Source organism: Wasmannia auropunctata, unplaced genomic scaffold (genome assembly GCF_000956235.1).
Source record: "Wasmannia auropunctata unplaced genomic scaffold, wasmannia.A_1.0 LD335976.1, whole genome shotgun sequence".
Classification (NCBI taxonomy): Eukaryota; Metazoa; Arthropoda; class Insecta; order Hymenoptera; family Formicidae; genus Wasmannia; species Wasmannia auropunctata.
In genome coordinates this window covers 359,645-382,879 of record NW_012026914.1, presented here as the reverse complement: position 1 = coordinate 382,879, position 23,235 = coordinate 359,645, and the positions used below count along the sequence as shown (strand labels likewise).

At 33.5% G+C, this 23,235-nt stretch overlaps 3 protein-coding genes and 1 long non-coding RNA gene across 4 annotated transcripts; 3 read left to right on the top strand and 1 right to left on the bottom strand.

The window, feature by feature from the left end:
• The first annotated feature begins 181 nt into the window (after positions 1 to 181).
• On the top strand, positions 182 to 4,956 carry LOC105454710 (adenomatous polyposis coli protein-like). Its single transcript, XM_011697539.1, has 8 exons — positions 182 to 1,420; positions 1,537 to 1,678; positions 1,896 to 2,128; positions 2,239 to 2,581; positions 2,652 to 3,063; positions 3,293 to 3,550; positions 3,662 to 3,892; positions 4,064 to 4,956. Exons 1-8 carry the CDS (start codon positions 550 to 552, stop codon positions 4,790 to 4,792), a joined length of 3,219 nt encoding a protein of 1,072 aa, XP_011695841.1. The 5' UTR covers positions 182 to 549; the 3' UTR covers positions 4,793 to 4,956.
• A 1,146-nt stretch (positions 4,957 to 6,102) lies between these two features.
• On the top strand, positions 6,103 to 10,187 carry LOC105454709. Its single transcript, XM_011697537.1, has 4 exons — positions 6,103 to 6,220; positions 7,226 to 7,518; positions 8,234 to 8,409; positions 8,495 to 10,187. Exons 2-4 carry the CDS (start codon positions 7,226 to 7,228, stop codon positions 8,782 to 8,784), a joined length of 759 nt encoding a protein of 252 aa, XP_011695839.1. The 5' UTR covers positions 6,103 to 6,220; the 3' UTR covers positions 8,785 to 10,187.
• Positions 10,188 to 11,765: 1,578 nt separating this feature from the next.
• On the top strand, positions 11,766 to 22,246 carry LOC105454708 (corticotropin-releasing factor-binding protein). Its single transcript, XM_011697536.1, has 7 exons — positions 11,766 to 12,089; positions 15,518 to 15,611; positions 17,972 to 18,132; positions 19,565 to 19,778; positions 20,654 to 20,832; positions 21,295 to 21,403; positions 21,560 to 22,246. Exons 1-7 carry the CDS (start codon positions 11,976 to 11,978, stop codon positions 21,691 to 21,693), a joined length of 1,005 nt encoding a protein of 334 aa, XP_011695838.1. The 5' UTR covers positions 11,766 to 11,975; the 3' UTR covers positions 21,694 to 22,246.
• LOC105454707 lies at positions 21,188 to 21,637 on the bottom strand. The gene is made up of 2 exons (XR_975023.1): positions 21,546 to 21,637; positions 21,188 to 21,412 (listed from the first exon to the last, which is right to left on the bottom strand). It is a non-coding gene; the product is annotated as an uncharacterized LOC105454707 (long non-coding RNA).
• Positions 22,247 to 23,235: the final 989 nt, after the last annotated feature.

The window sequence follows — 23,235 nt, the reverse complement described above, 5'->3', positions numbered from 1 at the left end:
GAGAATTTCTAGAGACTTGCGAAAAGTGATCGTTTCGCGAACGTCATTGCGCAGGCGCGGGAAAAAAGAGAGCGAGGTCGCATTATCCCTATGTCGGCTATGTTTTTATGTCTGTTCGTATGATCTGCACTTGTTGCACTCAGAATTTTCGCTTTCTCCTTTCTTCAACGCTCAAAGTATATTTATCTCGTTTCAGGTGCAGACATTTTCAGAGCAGCACGCACAGATCTATTGCCAGTTTTGCCCCTCCATCATCGGATATACATGTGTTAAATGTATTTGACATTAGAGTCGCTCAGACTATTTTTGTGGACTGTCTACGCTTGTTTACAATTATTGTTACGCGAACGAGGGATGCATTACGATTGGATTACTAATCGTCAATAAGTAAATCGTCAATACGACAATACTAGGATTGCAAATTGCTACAAATTATGTACACTTTGACGATCGCTTTCCTTTAGCACGTCCAAGTTAGAACCTTTCGCAATGTATGTGAAACCTCGTGGATTAGTCTCGCTGTAAAAGCTCTCCGCTGTCGTCTGCAGTATGGACGTGAATGACACAGAGACGTACGACGAGGACGTGAACGATCAGCCGGTCGACTACAGCAGAAAATATATGGAGAGAAATGCTCCGACGCAGAATCAATGCCTGGCCGACGCGAGCGGATCGCAGGCGGGATCGCATACCGCGAAAGAGGAATTCGACGAGTGCGAGGACAAGGTGGATCTGTTCGGCGACTATGCCGAGACCGATCTCGATCAGCCTACGGATTACAGCCTGCGATACGCCGAGGACGACACGGACGAGGAGGAGAAGCAAAACACCGAGTACTTTCCTGGCAGCGAGCAAGAGGATACCGTCAAGACTTACTGCACAGAGGGAACGCCCTATGAGACTCCCTTTAACTTCTCCACGGCTACCTCCATGTCAGATCTCCGGGTCGAAGACGTAAAGGAGCAGCACGTACTCGTGAAGAAAGTACCGAAAAAGACGACCGAAGCGGCCAACAAATTATCTGTGTCCTTCATCAAACAGACTGAGGCACTTGATTGCAACGAACAAGATGGTCTAATAGCAAAAGAGCTGGAGGAGGAGGAGAACTCAAAGGACACCACTGTTCTTAATCCTGGACAAGTAACTCCAGAGAAGATAGTGAGTTATTATGAGGAGGAGGAAACGTCCCGTGGCTTCTCGCGTGTCAATTCGCTTAGTTCTTTGAGTAGCGCAATGACTTCTCAGAATAACATTACGGGAATTATGTCGAAGGAAGATTTATCTCCCTCTGTAAATAAAGAAGAGTTGGAGAATGATAATCACAATGTTGTGAGATTGAATAGCAGTCAAATCGAATTGTCTTCGGTGAGCGACAATTCTTTTGAGAATAAGAGTAGCCCACGTGTGCTAGATAAGGAAGGTTTGTATCACATAAGTTTATATAAAAATATGAAACTGTACTTCTATATAGAATTTTAACAAATATGTATTAGGTGTGATATGTTATAGTACTAAAAGACATTGTATATATTCAAGGAAAAATGGTGACATTTGGCGAAAATTACTATGCGGAAGAAACTCCTCTAATGTTTTCACGCTGCAGTTCACTGGGCTCACTGAGCGGTTTTGAACAATATTCTATCCATGACGATCGTAGTTCTGTGATCAGTGACTTTAGGTAAATTATATATATATTTGAAAACATAAAGTTCATTATATCTAAAGTACAAAAATTTATATTAAGTTTTATATAATTATATTTTATTGATATTCTATCAGCTGAGTACATTTTATTTCCAAGATTACTATTTTTCTAAGCAAATATCTAAAATTTTTTTATTTGAAATAATTTTAATTCTTCAATTATGCAAAAAAAATATTTTTAATTATTTCAGCCGCAGGACCAGTGGCGTAGTTTCGCCCAGTGAACTGCCTGATTCACCCACACAAACAGTTTTACCGAGTCCACGTAATCATAAAACTCAGAACACAGAATTTATATCAAAGATACAAGAAGAAGGTAAAGACACAATGGACTTTGTCTGCGTGTCGTTGGCGGATCTCCAGGAGGGGACCGCCTCCCGAGTCGTACAAGAAGAAGCAGTAAGACCGTCTGTCCAACATTTATGTAGGCATTACTATTGATTACCAATACGTTAATAGTAATGATAATAATAATAATATAAATTTTAAAATTTGTTTTATCTAGAAAATTGCCTAATTTTATATCTGTTGCAGTATTTTCTAAACCACACGTCACAAGGAATAGTGTTTTTGAAGATGACATTGCCACGTTTAAGGAAGAATCAACACCAATTGAATTTTCTAGCGCAACCAGTCTGAGCTCTCTTACGATTGACGACGAGGTCAAAATACCTAAGGATGATAATAAAACGTATTGTACGATGGAAAAAACATTTGATATAAATGAGAAAGATGTTCATATACTCGAGAGAGATATGCTTAATATGAAAATAAGTAGCTCAGAGAGCAATGTGAAAGAGGAACAAGTGAGTGACGGCGATGAAGACGATGAGGATATGTTGGCTGCCTGTATTAACATGGGAATGCAAACCAGCAGGTAATATATTATAGAAAAGGAATTTACTAAATTTAGAATTTGTAAATTATTTATGAATGTATTTACACAGATATAGGCAGTTTCTGAACGCTCCGAAATCTGTACAACCAGAATCGCCGAACATCTTATTGCCATATCGGAGAAATACTACCCCAAGCAGATTAGAGTCACACACGACTCCTATTAAAACTCCTGTTGGTACTTCAAAGAATAGAACCGCGATGGAGATTGTTGCTTCAGACACTGTACATGTATATTGCACGGAGGACACGCCTGCAGATATCTCCCCAGTAGGATCTCAATCCAATCTGTCTGCCCTCTCAATGCCAAGTGTACAGGAAGATATAGAAAAAATGGGGTGCGAGCAAGACAAATCAGTCGAGATTGATTGCCACAGAAATGACTTATTCGACGAAAATTCCAATCTTTCGGGTGAAGATGAAAAAATATTGGATGAATGCATTCAATCGGGTATACCTAAGGTATTAATTAATGATTGTGTATTTGCTCATTTTCATACTTTTTTACTTAAAAACTTAAAATTAAGGAATTAAAACTCCTTAATCAGTCTCTTGAAAAGTAGATCTGCTTGAAAACATCTTTACGTTAAAAATATAATAATTAAAAAAATATGCATATGTATGTGCAGTTTATATGGTAACAGATATAAAAATTACATTGTTGAAGTCTATTTTATTTTTATTTTTATAGGCGAGGCAAATAACTCCACCTCCAAATGGCATTCTGTTTGTCAAAAAATCTGAAACACTATCGCATAAGTTTAACATATGTGGTACACCGTCGTCTTCTCCCGTTGAGACAAGTCATGGAAACAAAAGTTCCATATTGAGTCCTAAGTCACCGGGTAGCGCGTCATTGAGACATCTGGATGAATTTTCAGACGACAGCGTGAATCATTCAGACGACGATGCAATTTTGACGGAGTGTATACAATCTGCGATGCCAAAGGTTATTACTTTAGGGCTGAAAATTAATATTTGCATCCGTTTATACAGGATGTTCTACATACAGCAATTAACTACTGATTATATTTTTTATCGGGCGATTTATTTTTTTCAGGCAAGATTTAGCTTATCGCCGTCAATTAGATCGCCGTTAGGACAAACTGCGGAAAATCCTACGACGATGAATATGCCGTCCTCCACTTCATCAACATTTTTTCAGCCAAGATATATGGAGCAAAAAAAAGGCACAGCGAAAAAGTGTTTGTCTTTCGAAGACAATGTTGGACTTTCTGAAGAGGAAGAAGATATCATGTTAGCACAATGTATTAGGTCTGGTATGCCAAAAGTAAGTTCTGTACGAAGAATGAACATAATAAAAATTACAATAACAAATACTTCTGCTTCACACTTCACACTATTCTTTATTATAAATTTCTTTAGATTAAATAATGTTCTAATATTTGATGTGTATGCAATAATAATAAAAATTAATATGATAATATAAATTAATTTTCAGAAACTAAATTCCATGCTATGTGCAACAATGTCATCTACAGCCAAAAAATCGGAGCCATCTCTGAAAGCTGCAGACAATTTTTCCATCCCTTCGGCTTCTTACTTTGCGAACAAGTCCCATTCTCCCAGAAATACCGCGCTGTACTCACCATTGTACAAATCTGCGAGTATCAACACAACGGATGCACGTCTCGTCAGAAACGTATCCGGCAATTTTAACTACTTCCCCGGGAAAGCAACAAGCAGTAGTACAGCACAGACCTCTGGTGAGACATTAAAAAATTGTGATAACGGTACGCGCGAGAGGATAAACAATTCGCCGCATTGTGCACGAAGATCGCCGCTTCGTCATACGGAGAGTCAAAACGGTAATTTTGTCGACAATCTGTATATGCGATCTCGCGATATGAAGTGCGTGCCGATTTGCAATAGGATCCAAAACACCGACGGTTATGCGTGTAAAAATCATAACCCGGTGAAATCCAACACGGTGCCTTCGCGCCACAGTTCGGTAAATTCCCTCAGCGAAGAAGGTTCGTTGATTTCCACGGAAGAATGGGCTCTACTGGAGTTGTGCATCACTTCTGGTATGCCCAGAAACAAATGTCATGTTAAGGGAACTAAACCTAATGAAAGTGCAATCTCCAACGGTCATGATGACTGCGATGAGCCGATATCGGAGGACAATTATTCGGTGTGCAGTTACAATTCTTATGTTTGTAAGACATAACATGCGGATATCGCATGTATCATGATAGAGTTTCTTTTTCTTCCTCTATCTGACAATTTGTATATATACATAATACATACTTAAAAAAAGACTGAATATTTTTGTATGTTTATAAAAGATGATTGTATTTAAGATACTTAATTAAAAATCCCTCTATGAATTGATAAACGAAAAGATTTATTATATAGCTCCGATCAGTATTTTGTTTAAAATTATTTAAATTTTAAAATATTAAGAGATCCGCTTTTGCATTTTTTAAATATTTTATTAATAATTTTTGTATGTCTGCATTTTTTCTGCATAAATTAATATTTAGTTTTGACTATTTCGTATTTAAACAGAATTAACTGAATCATTTTTCCATCTCGCATTTTTGAAATAAGTCATTATTTAATTTCGACCGTAATACGTAGAGAGTGATTATTTTAGATATTGTTACCAAATTAATTTATAATAAATTTTTAATTTATAATAAATAATTTTCAATTTATAATGAATTTTTAAAACTTGACCTTATAAGAATCAATGCATGTCATCAAATATTGTAGGTTTCCCGGTTTGCATATCTATCTCGAGTTTATAATTTAAACTAAAGCTATATTTATAAAATCCAAATGTGTAATATTAATGATAAATTACTATTGCAGTTGCGGAAAAAATATGCAGTTAAATCGGAAATTTTAACTCGATTGCTTTTAGATCGATCTCATATAAATTAAAATGTGTCACGACGCGTATGGCATTCTTTAGCGTATCGTATAATTAATAGAGCAAAAATATTTAATATATTCTCAGTAAGACAATATTTTCAGTGATCGCTTTTCAAATTTATGAATTATGGGTATTTTGTGTATCCAATGTGGAAGCGCGGCGTTTCTCGAAAATTACGTATAGAAATCCTCAATCTTTTTTCATATAGACATTAATCATTTTTAAATTACTCATTTATCGCAGGTTTCTCTCAAATTTTCGATTCATATATTCGTATAAGGATATTTAGCATGTTGAAATACTTTTCCTGCGGCGGAAATCGATGGATTCTATTCATTATCAGGGGAAAAATAGCAATATCCAGATGGTCGTATAGTAGTAGTAAGTACTAACATAGTTTTTGCCAACGATTGCGGAGAATGGTCGGTCGAGCGTAAAGTCCGGCCGCCTTTTGACCGCTACCTTGATGCCCTTCGATGACTCGTAATGACTACCTGCACGGCATCATAGTCTATTTTCTGCACGTATAAATGTACGCAATGCACTGCCCGCACGACCGTCTTTCGCAGTGCACCGCGACGTGTCCGTTCGTGAAGTGGTCTTCAGAGGAGTTTTCCAGGTAAAGCTCTCTACGGACATTTACGTGAATTTGGGTGGTCTCGACCTTTTCTGCTTTTGAAAGCTTTTGATCAGCCAATTTTCGACCAATTTGCTCAAGTATGTTAGACATATTTTCAACAGAATATAAAAACTCACAAAACAGTATGCAATAAAAGATAAGTGCGAAAAACTTGGTAATTAAATACAAAATTAATAATTAGGCAATATTAATTAAAAACAGTTAGTCACAAAAATAAATATAGAAAAAAGTAAAATTATGTTCGTGTCAATATATGTTGCAAAAATGACATTTTTTTATTTTTTTATTTTTTTAATAAAGTATATATTTTTGTTGCGGTTAATATTTTGTCATTTTTATTTAATAATTTACATAATGTTTAAAAAGTAGAAGAAAATGGATGTATAATAAATAAAATACATGTACAATAGTAACACTGACATGGAAATTGTTTTATGAACGAGATAAGTAAATAGGACAAAGAAAGTAGAACACGTGCAAACATCGTAAATATTATCAATATTTCTTTTCTGGATTTTTTAGCTAATGAATTTAAATATCTATTCTATAATGTTTTCAAATTAATTTAATTACGATTTTGAAGTTGATAATATTACTCATAAATACTTTTTATTTTTTTTTTTAACAAAAGAGATAAATATAAAATAAATATAAAAATAAATTTTAAATAACTATTTTTAATTTAAAATATTTAAATTTGACAAAAACATCTTTTTATAGCAATAACCCAATTTCAAAAACAATACTTATTCTCTTGGTAACTTTCCTGCCTTAATTAATCTAAACTTTCTTAATTTTATAAAATGAAAATTAGAAGTATTAATAATATTTGCATAAAGTATTTTTTATTTTTTTAAACAACATATTTTTTGCTCATTTTTGTTAAGAGAGAATTAATGCAAAATTCCACAAAAGTCCACAAAATTTGCAGCTCGATAAAAAATGCATATTTTAGACGAATAAAGTTGATTTTTTAAGTAGAGACATCGTAGTAAAAGAAAAGAAAGAAAAAAACATAGTTAACGGCGTCACTAACCCACATTGATATCGGTCCTGAGAGACTCGTATGCGTTTAAATACAGATGCACCCTCGTGCTTTCCACGTCCTTGCCTTCGCATTGAGTGCGGTCGTAAGGGCCGACTGTGACGATAAAACAAAATGGTACTCTGAATTACGATCCATAATCAAGAATTGCCCATCGGTGTCCCGGAACAGCTCCGACCAGGATGAATTGTTGGACATTTTTAGAAGATGCGTGCAGCAGAGAGCCATCGACACCTTGGATACCCTCTTCGACGATGATGTCATTACGATATTCGACGGAGTCGATCTGATACGACTTCGTCCAAACGATGAAAATAATACAGAATATAAGTGAGTTGAATTTTATAATCTATAATTATCCAATTAAAAAGAGAGAGAACAAATAAGCACAGTAGGGAAGCAGATCAAAAATAGAATTCCGTCCGATAAAGGCTAAAGGTATGCGAATCAGGGAGATATTAAGGGGGATTATTTAAAGGAGTTGGAATTTCATCGAAGCTTGTTGCAATAAGATTGTAATTTGTTATATTAGAATTCGTTGAATTTCGGAAGAATGCATTATCTACCGCGCGCTCGAAGCTCAGCCGCCCTGTATACTCAAACCTTCCAATTATTTTTCATAATACCTATTGGAAAAATATAAAAAGAAAGAGGAGCGTTTATTATGTGTCTCCGACAAGCTTTTGCTTTATCGAAATTATGTAAGATATACAATGGATATTATACATTTTAAGTGTCCGTATAAATAAGGGTTTGAAATAACTATGTGCCGAGCGACAGGAAATATTGCGTATGGTTTTGTATACAATTAACTGATAGTGTCAATGCACAGATGCAATTGCGGTTAAAAATTCACGTATTTTTTTATAGCTGATTTTATGAAACAGATTATAAAGAAAAATGTTAAATCAATATGTATGTACGATTATTGTTATTGTTTATCCACGAAATTGATAGTATTACGTTTAATTTAGCATATCGTTGTTGCAAGCCCTTTGAGTAAAATTATATTTGCGATTAAAACACGCGCAGCGATTCTCGACAGAGACAATTTTGCCGATGGGTTGGGGGAGGAGGACACCAGCTGGTCGGCGATCATCTGGAATCGAATGACACGCGTCCTGCGGACTCACGCTTTCAAAATTGACGTCGATCGTATATTTAACACAGCTGCCAACAATCCGCTATCTGCGCGAAATCCAGACAATGATATCGTTCAAGGTGAGTCATCGTAACGCGAATTACATTGCAGCACACAACTGTGAGACATAAAGAGACTTTAACTTGGTAAATTTGCGTTCCATAGGTCGAAAACGCCGTTACCGCCGTAAGAATTACATGTTCCCGTTGATGATGATGGGTCTGCTATTGATGGGTTCGATTCTAGTGCCGATGGGTTTTCAATTTCTCGCGGTGCTGGGCGGTAAGGCTCTGATCCTCGCCAAAATGGCCCTTATACTGTCCAGCATCCAGGGTCTGAAAAAGATAGCCACTAGTGGCGTCGGATATGGGTTATATCACGTCCACGACAGGAGTCATCAGGTGCTCCCCAACGAGGAAGAACATTATCCGATATATGGTCCTCCGCGTCCTTAGTATCCAATTCGCCAAGCGAAAACGCGTTTCAAGTACAAGTCATTCGAGAAAGTTTCAACGCCACGCGCATTGTACTTTCGTCGATAATATAGAGGCTAAAACGAGAAAGCGTAATCGGAATTACTTCCTGAAATTGCATTATTCATGGCGATGCTCTTGAATTTTATCAATAATAACATACAGCGATTTGCTCTATTTTTTTTTTTTTTTTCCGAGACATTTAATCAATCGCCGCACATTTGCATTTCGCCGCAAGCTGTTTGATTATGCAAAGTGTTCTACAATCTTCACTTGGCGCTATACGCTACTTATCGCACAGCGTATAATAGAAAAGCGGGTTTATCATACAGGCGTATAATAGAAGAGCATGCTTGAGTTCGCCGTCGAACTTGGAAAAACTTTTTCGGTCTAAAGCATTTTGCTCTTCCACAAACGTTTCTTTTAGTATATATGAATCTCAATAAACTTAATTTTTATAGATTTAATAACTGTTACCAATTGTACAAATGACGTGCAAAGAATCGATATTTGAAAGTATATTTACAACTTTGCAGATTTTTAGGTCGCCGGCACCCACATGTTGATTTATCTGCCGCGGTAGAATTGCAAATCGGCAATTGTATTACTGATAGACTCATAAATAGACTGTATTATTATTTGCAGTTTGTTTCCATTCTCGTGACCGTCGTTTAATCGTAAACATGAGAATTCAGTCGCGCGTTCTGTTCCGAATGCGCGAGTCTCGTCGAGGATACAGTCTGTCATATTAGAATGTCGTTTGCACATCTGATTGTGAAAGGAAAAGATAATTATTTTTAATATACGTGTACGCATGCACGCATGCACGGTCACTTAAAGTATCCTGTCCGAGTCCTGTGCGTATGCATGTTTTAAAATAATAATTCTTTTTCGTATTTATACGGATGACGTTCATAAGTACAAATATCGCAATGTAGTAATCACAATAATAATAATATTAATAATATGACATTGTTCCGATGCACGAGTTCTCTTGTAAAATGCTATGTTGTACTTTTAATAGTTATATAAATTGTATGTATGTTGAAAATCGGCATTCGTGTTATGATCCACCGCAATTTTGATGGATTATAACAGGCAACAATTGCGGTTGTCGCGGTTATTTATTCACGAGTTTCGTCGAGATACGTCGCATTTAACTTCTATAGAAAAGCATGCTTACACAATCTCCATCATTTACATCTAAATAGATACCGTCAAGCAAAGCGATTTTGACGTCTATATAGATTATCTTGGTTCTACCGTGTATAGAAAAACCGAGATCTGTATTGAGACATTGACCGATATTTGCTTCTGTATTAATTTCTGTATTTAAACGTATAGAGAATAGGATTACACGTTAATAAACGAGCGATTATCAGTCAGTATCCTTGATCAATGCTTATTTCTGTGATTGTATAAAATAATATAATTACTATAAAAATTTAACGGGGTTTATTTCCAAATTATATATTTCTTCTGAATTTTACTGGTTTGAACATTTATCTGCCAAACATGACTAGTGGTCTGTTATATATTATATAAAGATTGCATTTACATATGCATATTTATAATCAAGATCGCTATGAATAAATGTTCATGCAACACAATATTTTCACGGTGCGTGATTACAGCTATAATATTTGCGGCGTATACTTATTTAAAATATTAGTTTCGATCTTTTCTTCGAGCCTTAGATCCTCATCAATCAAATGTTGATCATACGTTCAATTATAACGGTTTTCATCACGGACCTCGTTCGCGTTCAATTACATTCCTAGCTCGAGCGTAAAGAAAACGTAATAATACACCTTCTCTTGGTGTTTTCGTTACGGGGAAAATCATTTGTAAAGCTTAGGACATTGCCTTGGGCCACGGGCGACGACTCCTCGCCGCCGTCATCGATCTCGATTATGGCTTTGAGATTAAAGCTGGATGGGATAACGTCGCGTCGGAACAAAAGATATATGTACACATATATGTATATACAACATATATATATATATATATATATATATATATATATATAGCTATGATAAAGTGCACTAATTGAGCGATCGTTTAATGTCCATTTTGCTGACAGGATGACGCGCGCGTCCTGTATTCCTGTCGGTCAACGTCGCGCTGCGAACGTATACTCTGACATATGCACGCTGCACACACGTGTGCACTCATGATGACGAACATCGTTGTAAACATTAATATCGAAGAACATTTAAAATGCCAACCCGTTCTCTCCCCGACGATACAATATACATATATTGACGCGAAAATTGATGCGATGGTCATTTTTGCATCTGCAAAAGAATCTGTCGATAATTTCTGTCCTCTTTGGCATTCGCTTGCGATAGATACATACAAAGCTCACATCAAAGTCTACACATCATGAATTTATAACACGTATAATCAACAAATAGCAAATGCGAATTTGTTGAGATAAAAAAGAAGAGAGAAAAAGTTTGTGTGCGTCTTGAATTGTTAATTTATTAGATATATTTATTATTGTATTTAAATTTCTTATCAAATCTTCTCTATCATACGTATAACTGATCAAAGAATAAAAAAATCTTCCTCCTAAAACCTAAAGATGATCTAAACTTTGAAAAAAAAAATCAAAACACTTGTGACCAAACTATTGAATTTGTGAAGAAGAGATATTTTTCAGGTAAAATTTTAAAGACATAAATATAAGAGCGTAAATGTTTTAAGTAAGAGAAATATCATCAATTTTTTGAAAATTACTTTTAATTTAAAAACATCATATGTATAAAAAAAACGAAAATGTTTGAATGAGATACCTTTGTCTCCCTAGATTGAGACAAAGCATCCCGTCTCCAAATTCACTGTGCAGAGTTGTGCCGTAGCGCGTAACAATAAGGCTCGGGGGTTGCGCGCAGCCAGGACGAAGCGAGGAGGCTGTGCGAGGTACGCCGGACTAGCCGCTATAAGAGGGACGCCGTGCGTCGCGACGCCATCAGAACACCTGCCGCGCTTGGCCCGAGCTCGCCGCAACCCCCACGATCTCTTGCGCCGCCAGTTCAATTTCTCCATAGCAATCGAAAGGCGAGATAGAGACCGATCCAGCCGCGCGAGGGAGAAGCTCCAGTTCTTACTCGGCTCGCCGCGCGTTGTCGCCTCTTTCTGTTTCTTCCCGATTTCGTCGTCAGTGAAAAATGTTTTCCAAGTCAATTTCAACGTCGATTCTTCTGATCATCATCATCACCGTCGTCGGCGCAACATTTCACGTTGCGAAAGCAGCGATCGGCAATGATCATCGCCAACAACAGGTAAATGCATCGCTTGAATACATTTACTTGTAGATCAAAATATGTATGAAGAAACTTGTTAACTGTACAATACGTAATACGTAATAAAACGTACATTGTCAAAAAGACACACCGTAATCTTTTTTTTAATAAAAGAGGTATAAATGAAACTTTTTTTTTATAATACTTTATTAGATAGCACTTTTTAAAATTTAAAAATTTTATGACAATTACTATTCATTGTCGAAAAACATTTTAATATTATCTTTATTTCTGCGTGCCACCAAACATGTACATAATTATTCATCTCGATTATTAGATACTATATTTCATAATTTTCATGGTTTTCATTATGTGCCTGTCAGATTAATTCTTGAATGAATCATGATGATAATGAACCATAATGATGATAGAATTAAAGATAATTAACAAAGACAACTGTAATTAGAATAAATGTGACATTGGAATATTATACTTAATGAGAATAAGCTGCGATCGTTTTAAAATTATTAATATAATTCTTATTTATGTATACGTATCGCGAAGGATCAAAAAGTGATGGATTAAATAAAATAAATATAATCTATCTAATTTATTAAAGTGTATCACAATTATCTTAATTAAAAAGTTTATTTAAAAATTTATATATATTAATATGGTATCTGAAAATCTCTAAATACATACAATTTTTAATTTAATTATTTTTCATTTTTATTTATTCTTTTTTTCTTAAAAATAATTTATTTAAGAAAATAATTCATTTAAGAATCATTTTAGCGTAACAAACTCAATGAAAATAAAATTACTTTTACAGGAGACTACGCTATATTATAAAGTTATCGTAGGTTTCTTCCGCAATTAAAAAGCTCTTTCTTAAGGAAATTAATTGATTAATTGACTTAGATATTTTCTATACTTTTTTTATTAGTATTTGATCAATGATCGACTCAAATGTTTAATGATAGTTTCGAAAATATGTTTAATACACGATTGCATGTGTATTTATCAATGTAATAAACTTTAATAAAATTAAAGAATTTAATTATGTGTGTTAAAAAAAATAATTGAAGAAATAATTATCTCATTGTACAAAAAAATATGATTTAATTAGAATACGAGAGATTCAAATTAAAAATTGATATATGAATTGCATTAGAAAGTAAATTAAAGGATAAAAAGTAGAAACAGAGTTTCGAGAACTTAAGAGCATTAGAAACTTTTAAATTGTACTACAAGTGACATCATTTGCTAACTTATAATGAGTTTTGATTCTCTATCTACAACTAAGTCACTTTTAGCTAGTTAAGGTTTGGACTTCTTTCATTACTTTTATAAAGAGACAGAAATAAATAAGCAACATCAAGTTGTCACCACATCAAAGACGAACACTTAATTAGTCAAGTTTCCCGCAGTGTTTTATAGATAAAGCAATATCTCTTGCAAATTTTTATTAGAATTTTTATAGAAAACAGGTCGCACGAGCGAGAAAATTTTTTAATCTACATTTTTTTACTATTCGACATTTAATTTCTCGACAAAATGTATATAGATCTTAATATCTGTACTTATATTAATGTTGACTAAAAATAGGAATGAGAAAATGAAATTGAATTTATCGTAATCTAACGTGCATGACGCTTTATCTTATATAGCGATATCCATTGCTTAATTGTGGATTCAAAAAGAGTTAAAAGGAACAAACGCGAAAACTCTGAACTATCCTGTATTACTATTACCGCGGGGACCTCGCGTGTCACATTAACGTTATGCTATAATTACCTTACGTGCCGCGATCGGCAAACGCGCCCGTATTGCGACTCGCACCAGGACCATCATTCAAGACACGAGACTTCGGCAATTATTCCCGAGACAGGTTTATCTGGCAGGTGGGGATGCGGTTTTCGTAGCGGCTCCCACATCCGCTAGCGACAGTCGAGAAATAATGTTAATTGAATAACGGATTTTTCATTTCGTATATACGTACGCCAAGCTGTGTACGCGGTGAAAAATATAATGCATAACTTTTACCCCAGCGCTTTTTAACCGGATTTTGCATCTCCGATCATAACATAAATCAGCGTAGTTCAGATTCTCGGAATTATTTTTTATAGCACGATAATCAACGCAATTCCGTGATACTTCTGCAGGAAATTTAACAAATATGCGAATGCAAAATTAACAGAAACGGAATAGCATTGATAAATACATTGAAACAAGATTCTTTATGGATAAAATACGATTTCCGTTTTGCTATTTCAAGTATTTACGCACGCTTAGTGCATTTAATTGAGCAGATATTTATTTGCCCTTTTGAAAACAAATAGCGTTACCTAATGTACGCGCGTATCGTGTCTGCACGCTTTGTGTGTTTGTTGATAATTGCATCATTTGGATCAAATCAAAGTTTATTATTACGATCAAAGTAATTACGCAATTATTATTCATCAAAGATAGCGCGAGATTCCATCTCAGACAATAAAAGCACATGATCGATTGCACAGTGAAATATAAAAGTACATAAACTTGTTTGAATGCTTAATACGAAGAAGGGAGGCAAAGAAAGCGCATATAGATTGGTCTTGGGCGAACTCTTCAACCGTTATATTACATGAAATTTGATGCATATTGAGCTGCCAAAGGGAAAATACCAAGTTTTCTCAATAGACGATAAACCGTTCATTCTCGATATACATATAAATAGATGGTTTATACGATAAAATGCGTTTAATATAACTGAAATCACTTTTTACAACAGTTATAATTTATACACGCATTTTTAAAGAATATTTTCAATTGAAGCGCAGTTGCTAAATTAAAATTGTTAGATATTTCTGCGTACGCAGAAATATCAGCAGCGAATGATTTTATATCATCTGTTATGTATACTATATATATATTTACATTACAAATAAAATATATTCTATACGCAAACGTGTGGAATGCATGAGATCAAAGTTGCGTGTATCGCGAACTAAGCTTAATTTGACCAATTTTCCTGCGTTGTATATATTACTAATTATTATTAATAATATCGATGTATCATTTAAATATGACTCGTCAGTTCCTTCTGCAACTTTTGTATTTTATTCGTGTCACCTTTTATTTCCAATGCATATCAAACGAACGCGCATTATAAATACGTGATGGTAGTCATTTAACGTGGAGACGTACTTCGCAAATGTCGCCGGGTTATCTTTCGTGTCATTAAATCATGAATTTCCTAAATTTTCAACGATCGTTTATACGCGTTCACGCACGAACGTAAACACGCAAGTTCGTATAAATGACAATCCATTCTTCAATTTCTATGAGATCTCCTCAGCACTTTGTCGGCTGCCTAACATTACGTATACGCGATTTTAAACAGAAATATATTTACATGTTAAATCGATTAACTTAAATAATTTATGTCTGCCCTTGTGTAATGTAACGTACTTCTTTATTTTCAGATAACGAATGAAGCAGTTGCCAATATCTTGGCTTATGAAGCGGGAGGGAAGACTTCATTCGAGGTACCGCGTGAACATTATCGACCGATTACAGGTAAGCAACACGATGTGTTTGTAAATTTATATTATAACATCTGAAAACAGAATAATATTTTAATTAGTAGATTTAGATTTCTTTTTGCGCATTTTATTATTGGGAAATACTTGGAAAAATAATTTTTATTTTATTTTATTTCTATACTGTCCAGAAATAGATCGCATTAAAGTAACTGTTTGGTTAAATCGACTACTTGACATATTACACATCTGCATAACCTTTACATTGTAATTTTACATCATGCCAAGTGTGTTTAAATGAATGTTTGCATTTCCATTATTATCGATGTCTAACAAACGTCGCGCCGCCCGCAGCGCTTGTTCTAGTATAATTGAAACTATAGTAGCAATATTTGTCAGTAGTTTGCCACTAGCAGCTTAAGGACGAAAGTTTGCGGACGGGATAATCTACGGAAGGTGGAAAGAGATTGTGCGGTGTCTATTATAAAAATAAATTTTATATAACTTTGTTCCGTGTTCAAAGAATATAAATGGAACTCGTAAAATTAAACAAAAAACTAAGCGTGGAGGTGATGAATGTAAATCAGCGTGATAATTGATGCGCAAAAGTAAATTAAAACAAATAGATATAATAAAATTACAATTATAATTAAAATTATAATTGTATGAAACGTGCAAATCGTCTAATTATAATTCGCCGTTTTCACGATTATATTTTTTATAATGTGTGAAACCACGTGTAATTTCTTTTTCTGACAATTGCTTGAAAAAAAAAAGTAATTTACCTATGTAGTAACGAAAAAGTAACCATTATATATATTTTCCGATCTTTTCTCATTTTCTATTTTTTATACTTAGTTGGGAATAATACATAAACAATATGCAAATTAACAGCTCGCACAGTTTTTGTATGAAAGTTAAAATAGTTAAATAATATAAAGGTTCAATACATTTCTCAACAGATTTAATCAAAGAATCATTTTTAAAAGACTATATTTAAACAATTCTAGAAATCATTTCCATGATTTCTAGATGATTCAGTTTTTTCTTTAAAAAAAAAATCTGTTCCTGAAATATTTCTTAGTTGGTTATCATATATAACTTTATTTAATAAACTACTTAATTTCCATTTTAATAAACTATCGAATCATGTTAATCCTCTGTAAGGTGCTTAAAAGTGGTTATGCATAATGTGTGATTTAACTGTTTTGATTGCGATAGAAGCGTATCGCACGCTCGTAAGCTTCGCAATTGAAGCGTTTGATACGGTAATTACGTTATCGCACAAAACCACGTTAATGGATGGCCACACAGCTTCTGCAACAGTAACCGAACTAGTACAATTTTCGCACATTGAGTATTACACAACAATCGTGTGATCGCATTCCGAATTGCGTCCGAATGAATTAAAACCAAACGACCGAGAATTTAAATTAGATTTATCTAAACAAAAACATTAAAATTAAACTTTTAATTTAAAGTTAATGACTTCTTATCTTTCGTAGCGTTTTATTAAACAAGGCACGTTCGCGCATTTACTATTTTTTTTGTCGTATCATTTAAATGATAACTATGCAAATATTTGTAACTTTGATAAGTATTCTGAAATATTACATATTCCCATATAGATAATAAGAAAATCTATATACAAAGAAATATACATATATAAAATTGTTCAATTATTTAGATTATTGAAAGATATATTCTTAAATATGTAAAATATAAACATGCTACATGTTAAAAGATTTAAAGTTCTCATTCTTTTTATTTTACGATAATTATTTTGCAAAATGTGCGTATGTATATAGTAGATAACGTTAATATAGAAATTAACAAATATCAGATTGCGAGATAAAAATGGCATGGCAAAAACTTTGTTATACTATTTATGTATAAATTCTTCTATATAATGCGTTAATTTTTAACTTATTGTTAGAATGCTTATTCTGCAGTATCATACACACACTTTTATCATAGATATTTACATTACGGTACCTACTCATGTAGGCGCCTCATTTGAGAAATAACTAGATTAAGTATACCAAGGCAAATAATCGGTCCATAGACCTCGATTCGATATCTATAGACATCGAATTGAGGTCTATGGACCGATCATTTCTGCCTGGGTAAATGATGAATTTCTAGCACTGTCGGGTTTGACGCGTTTACAATTGAATTTATCCAACTGCAAAAGTATTTGTCGCCAATGTTCAAAAGTTCATATCCTAGTGAGGGCCTGAGGATCAAAAATTATGTTTCCGGCAAAGAAAGATTATTATAAATTATAACGCGTCAAATGACGCGCGCGTCAAATGACGCGCCTATATGAATAGGTACCTTTAGAAAACGTTTACAGAAATCGATGATTAGAATTTAATTGCTGTTGCTCTATTGCAGACTGTATGTTTGTTACCTCAGAAAGCGGACCGTTCTCTTATATATCGCCAACCGATGATGACACCGTTTGTGGAATATATTTTTTAACTGATCCCGATCGCGTAGTGGAAATACATTTCTATAGCTTCGACGTTCCCTGTGATCATCGTGGACTTCTGGCAGTAAGTAATCATTAATTATTACTAAGAATGTCAATTTTTTAATCCAAATACTTATTATTACCTGCTTCCAAAATTAAAAATACTTGATTTATCACACATTTTAGTAATATTTTAGTTCATAATTATTTCATAATAAAAATACAATTTTAATTACTGCTTTGCAATAGCAATCGAAAGGGAACAGTAACAAATAAAAGTAGCAAATTAAAATGATTCCTAATGAATTATGAAATAAGATACATTTCCTGTAAGGTAAGAAACTTATTTCAGAAGATTATTTTAGAGCATTAATCACAAAATATACTGGAATTGATTAATTAAACAAATTTTTATGTTTAAGAAATATTTGCAAAATGTTAACAAGGAACAATATAGCATATTTGAACTAAGAAAATGTTTGGCATTACGGACAAAATGTAGCAAAAAGAAGTTATTAATTAATTACAAAAGTTGTAAAATTTTTGTCAATTTTTGTCAATGTCATGAATTAAATAGTCTTGAATCTTTCTGAGAAAGTCAAAACGGAATATACATTAATGCCGTGAAACGTAGATTATATCTCTACCGCGAAATTACAGGCTGTTTACGCTTGTCTTGTGATAACAATAAAATCCTGAAAGCCATTTAAGAGAAACAACGACGTCAACGACGTCATAAATGAATTGTTACAGGACACGTGCCAATTTTACTAGGACAAAAATCGAATCGCAAACTCCCTTCCATTCCTCCCCGACCCTTATTCGTTCCCCCTGTTGCTATTAATGGAAAACTCCTGTAGAGTAAATCCGGATAATCCTACAATAGCAGTGTATGTCATGTGCCGCGAATGCACAGAAGTCAATACTGCGAGAAGAAAGCTTTTAACAGCATAAAAAGCGAATTTTGTTCGCCGCCTCTTCACAAAATAATTTTGCAACATAGAATTGTAACTTAAACTCAACATGTAATTGTAACTTAAACTCTGTGATGAATTATTTATCAATTTCTTTTTTTTCTATAATTTGGACCATATTTCTTATTGGTGCATCATGCAACATCTCGCAAATGTCACTTTAAAAAAATATCTATATACAATACATAACAAATTTCCATCTAAAATATAACTATATAAGATTTCTATTTAAATTAAAATTGTAATATATGCACTTTCCAAAATTTTAATATTTAACTTTTAATACATTTTATAAAGATTCAGATTATTTATAAAAAAGTTTATATGTGTTTTTATAATATTTACAAATATTTACAGAAAAGAGAAAATAGAGAAATAGAAAAAAAAAGAGAAACTTAATCATAGCTTTATTTAAAAATCTTATATTGTAATATATACGTAAAACACAAACTGGTAAATCGAAGATGTGCTTTTACTTGAACTATTAATAACATTTTATAATGAGGAGGCGTAAATCTTAAATTAATCGTTATTTAAAAGGTAATCGACGGCTGGGAATTGAACGGCGAAATATTTCCGAGCGAGAGCGATCATTCATTATCGATGAAGGAGAGAACGAACGAGTTCTGCGGTAAGAACAGATGGTACAGGAGGACTTTTACGAGTTCGCAGAACGCTGCACTTCTCCAATATAGAGTACCTCTACGCGGAAAGGGCTTTGTCGTGTCCGCGAAATATCCAAAAAATCCAAGACGTAAGTATTATTGCTCGAGCATTATGATACGAATTCTTGAAAAAAAAGCTTAACTTAGAATCGCAATTTTATACAAATGTTAGAGAGATATAAGTCTCTATAATAGAATACAATCTACAGTTTTATTATATTTTTTAAAAATAAAGAATGAGAGAAATATCTTCATTAAAATGATAGAATTAAACAACAATTCCATTATACGAGATGTCACTTTTATGTTCAGATGTTTTATTCGGATTATATATTTATATATGTATATAACTTTCTGCAATTAACGAAAGCTGGATGTATCATTGGAATAGTAAACAATGGAAAATCGATGCTACCTGTTTTACATGAAATGCCCGTAATTAACATTGCAAATTCGCGGCTCTATTCAGTGTTTTAAACTTATTACATGGTACGGACTTTACGCTGTTCTAAGCTTGAATCAATGTTCTAAACTAAACCTAGACCTACATTAGGTTCAGTCCTATAGATTTTGATTAGCCATTTCATCCATACGGCAGAATACAATGGCCCAGATGCTCGTAAATTAGAACATACGTTAGGTCTGAAACCTTAAGAGAGTAATTCTAACAACCGAGATGTGTCATACTTCCTTTTTAAAACAAAAATAGAGCAGAATGGCACAGGAAAATATTGCACGGTTTAATAAGTCCTATTTTTTTTATGAATCGAATAAAATTTATGTTCACAAACAAACATTTAGTAAGCAAACAGTGACTGTAGTGTGAAAAATTAATACATCGATAAGAACAGGAGTATTATATATTGATCGCTTAAATAATAAATACAAGCTACTTCCAGCTGATTCTGTATAAAGCGATCTAACAAGAAAAGTAACGCATTCTAGATTTTTCGTATTTTTTCAGCTTGTAACGTCTTGTCGGTCAGCACGACGGATCCATTCACGCTTCGTAATTATGGCAGACGAATTAATTGCACCCTCGTAGCAGTATATCCCGGTGCCGTACGAATAATTGCTCTCGGAATCGGCGGCAGCAGCTCGCATGGTATCGTTCGCACAACCGAAACCGGCACTTTACGCAAAGTACGTTAATAAAATGTAAAATCTCCTTCTTCAGACGCGATCTGTATTCGTTTACTCTCTCTCTCTCTCTTACGCCTTTAATGTTTCATCTCTGACATGTAAGTATTGTAGCAGAATTAAGGCAGATTATGTGTCACTGGCACGATTTTTTATTTATTTATATTATACCAAAAATTGAATTTAATAATAATCAATATCAATCACAATGGTCACTATTTGAAATTAACAATTCTTATCTGCTTTTTATTTAAAACAAACTTTTAAAAATGTGTGTTTATAAAAAGCTTTTCCAACTCAAAAAAAAAAAATATATATATATATATATATATATATATATATATATATGAGGACAAACTTTTTCTACAAAAGTTAAACTCTTTCATATATTTGCAAAAACTTTTACACGCTTTTTTACAGTGGCTGCTTCTTTTACAATATTTATTGCGATCGATTTATTTTCAGTGCGATGCAAGGAGTCCGCGGGATAAAGTGCAGATCGGAGGTAGCCGCGGTCTCGATACGACGAAACTCGACATAATTGACTCCATTTGCGGCATTGATTCCAAACCCGGTAATGAATCTTTTATACACAGAATCAATTACGGTATTGAAAGCGCTGGAGTAGATAGACATTAATTTCATACATTCATATCGTTATTTATGTATATGATTTATATATGATCGAATATTTTGCCTTACAATTAAAAGCTAACTTTGGCTTTTTTAGATGTAAAGGAGCTCGTAGCGTATGAAATAACAGCGGTACGTCTATTATCAAGCGGCTACTATGATAACTCGGTGACGGTGGCAATAAGTCCAATTGTAGACGACAGTCTATTGGATTCCGCTTCCGGTCTTTAAGACGACTGCTTCGAACAGTCTCGTCATCGTCCGCCGCACTCGCTATACGCATCTATTCTCGACGTTTATCTTCGAACATGCGGACGCAATGCCCAACATCGGGTTGTGTAAAACATATTAGCGTATCCCTCCGATAGTTTGCAGATTATTTATGTATTTGTGTTACATATGCTAAGACAGCATAGAATATCGCATATATAGTATAACAGTATATGTGAGTGAAAGAAGATGAATTTTATCAAAGACTGATTATTATTTTCTAATTCTTCTCTTCTCGTATTCTTCTACTTCATCAATTATTATTCCATTTCGTACGTGATATTTTCTCGTAATAATTACTTTATGACAAAATTAATATAGTAGATAATTTATTTTATTGCTATATATTTATAATGAATTCATAATTATCATTAAGTATTAATTTTTAAACAATAATTTAATATAATAGTATTATTAAATTAAAGGTGCTCTATCCGCACATGCAATTCTTTTTATAGAGATACAGATATTCAGTACATTTTATTTTATATTAAATCATAAAATGTTTTTAAAATGGAGCATTTTACTTTTTTTAACACAAATTATAATTTCTACATTAATATCACATAATATTAAAGTTATCACTGCTTTATTTATGGCTAAAATGAATGTTTTAAGTGAAATGTGAAACGGTAGACAGCTAGCTTAATATATATACATATATTTGTATTTATTTAAGTTAAAAATAAACAGTCGAAGGTAGATATTTATCCTTTTTAATGGGCATTCTTAACCATTTACTGGTTAAGAATGATAATATTACGTATGACAGTATATAGCTTTAGAAAAATAAATTTATGTTAATTGTATTAATTTACCAATTGAAATTATAAATATATTTAACGTATGTAAAAAAATAAATATTGTAAAGATGTCTAATTAAATTAATCTGACATTAATTATAATCTAAAAACATTAAGTTTCAAATATTTAATTCTTATCAACATCATTATATCTGTACATACATACATACATACAGAAATAAATACGACGATTCGATCTAAAGGCGTCTAATTTCGGCCGTGACAACAGGAATGGCGTCTAACCTAACATACCGTTTCGATGATACGGATGACAAACACCAGAGTAGCGCCCCGAAGTAGTTTATTTATCCATCACACAGCATATTCACACTTTAGACTGCATTCGAAAACGTCATCCGAGTGCTCCTGTACATCATTTTATCATTCTTGTTTACCGAATGTTGACAAAGGATAAAATGATACACGGAGCCCACGGAGACGAAGGCGGAAGGCAACTCCGAACGCAACTCGATGTCGACGTGTTCGATATATAGAGTTCGATAATCAGAGATGCGATCATTTCACAATCGATATGACGAATATCGAAAGCCGCCATTTTCTTTCCCTGCCAAAAGAGGAAGGAGGAAGGTTAAGTTGTCGGGAAAAAAAGCACAAGTATTTCCTAAATAAATATCGTAAATAATTTATAACTTTTCTCGTTTCCGGTACAAAACATTACAAAATTTGCATAAAGGGACGT

Excerpts from the sequence above, each read along its gene's own strand:
- LOC105454710 (XM_011697539.1), top strand. The coding sequence starts at position 550 with ATGGACGTGAATGACACAGAGACGTACGACGAGGACGTGAACGATCAG. Across the intron at positions 3,064-3,292 it reads TTCAATCGGGTATACCTAAG|GCGAGGCAAATAACTCCACC; the intron begins GTATTAATTAAT and ends TTATTTTTATAG. Across the intron at positions 3,893-4,063 it reads TTAGGTCTGGTATGCCAAAA|AAACTAAATTCCATGCTATG; the intron begins GTAAGTTCTGTA and ends ATTAATTTTCAG.
- LOC105454709 (XM_011697537.1), top strand. The coding sequence starts at position 7,226 with ATGCACCCTCGTGCTTTCCACGTCCTTGCCTTCGCATTGAGTGCGGTC. Across the intron at positions 7,519-8,233 it reads GAAAATAATACAGAATATAA|AGACAATTTTGCCGATGGGT; the intron begins GTGAGTTGAATT and ends GATTCTCGACAG. Across the intron at positions 8,410-8,494 it reads AGACAATGATATCGTTCAAG|GTCGAAAACGCCGTTACCGC; the intron begins GTGAGTCATCGT and ends TGCGTTCCATAG.
- LOC105454708 (XM_011697536.1), top strand. The coding sequence starts at position 11,976 with ATGTTTTCCAAGTCAATTTCAACGTCGATTCTTCTGATCATCATCATC. Across the intron at positions 19,779-20,653 it reads ATATCCAAAAAATCCAAGAC|CTTGTAACGTCTTGTCGGTC; the intron begins GTAAGTATTATT and ends GTATTTTTTCAG. Across the intron at positions 21,404-21,559 it reads CGGCATTGATTCCAAACCCG|ATGTAAAGGAGCTCGTAGCG; the intron begins GTAATGAATCTT and ends TGGCTTTTTTAG.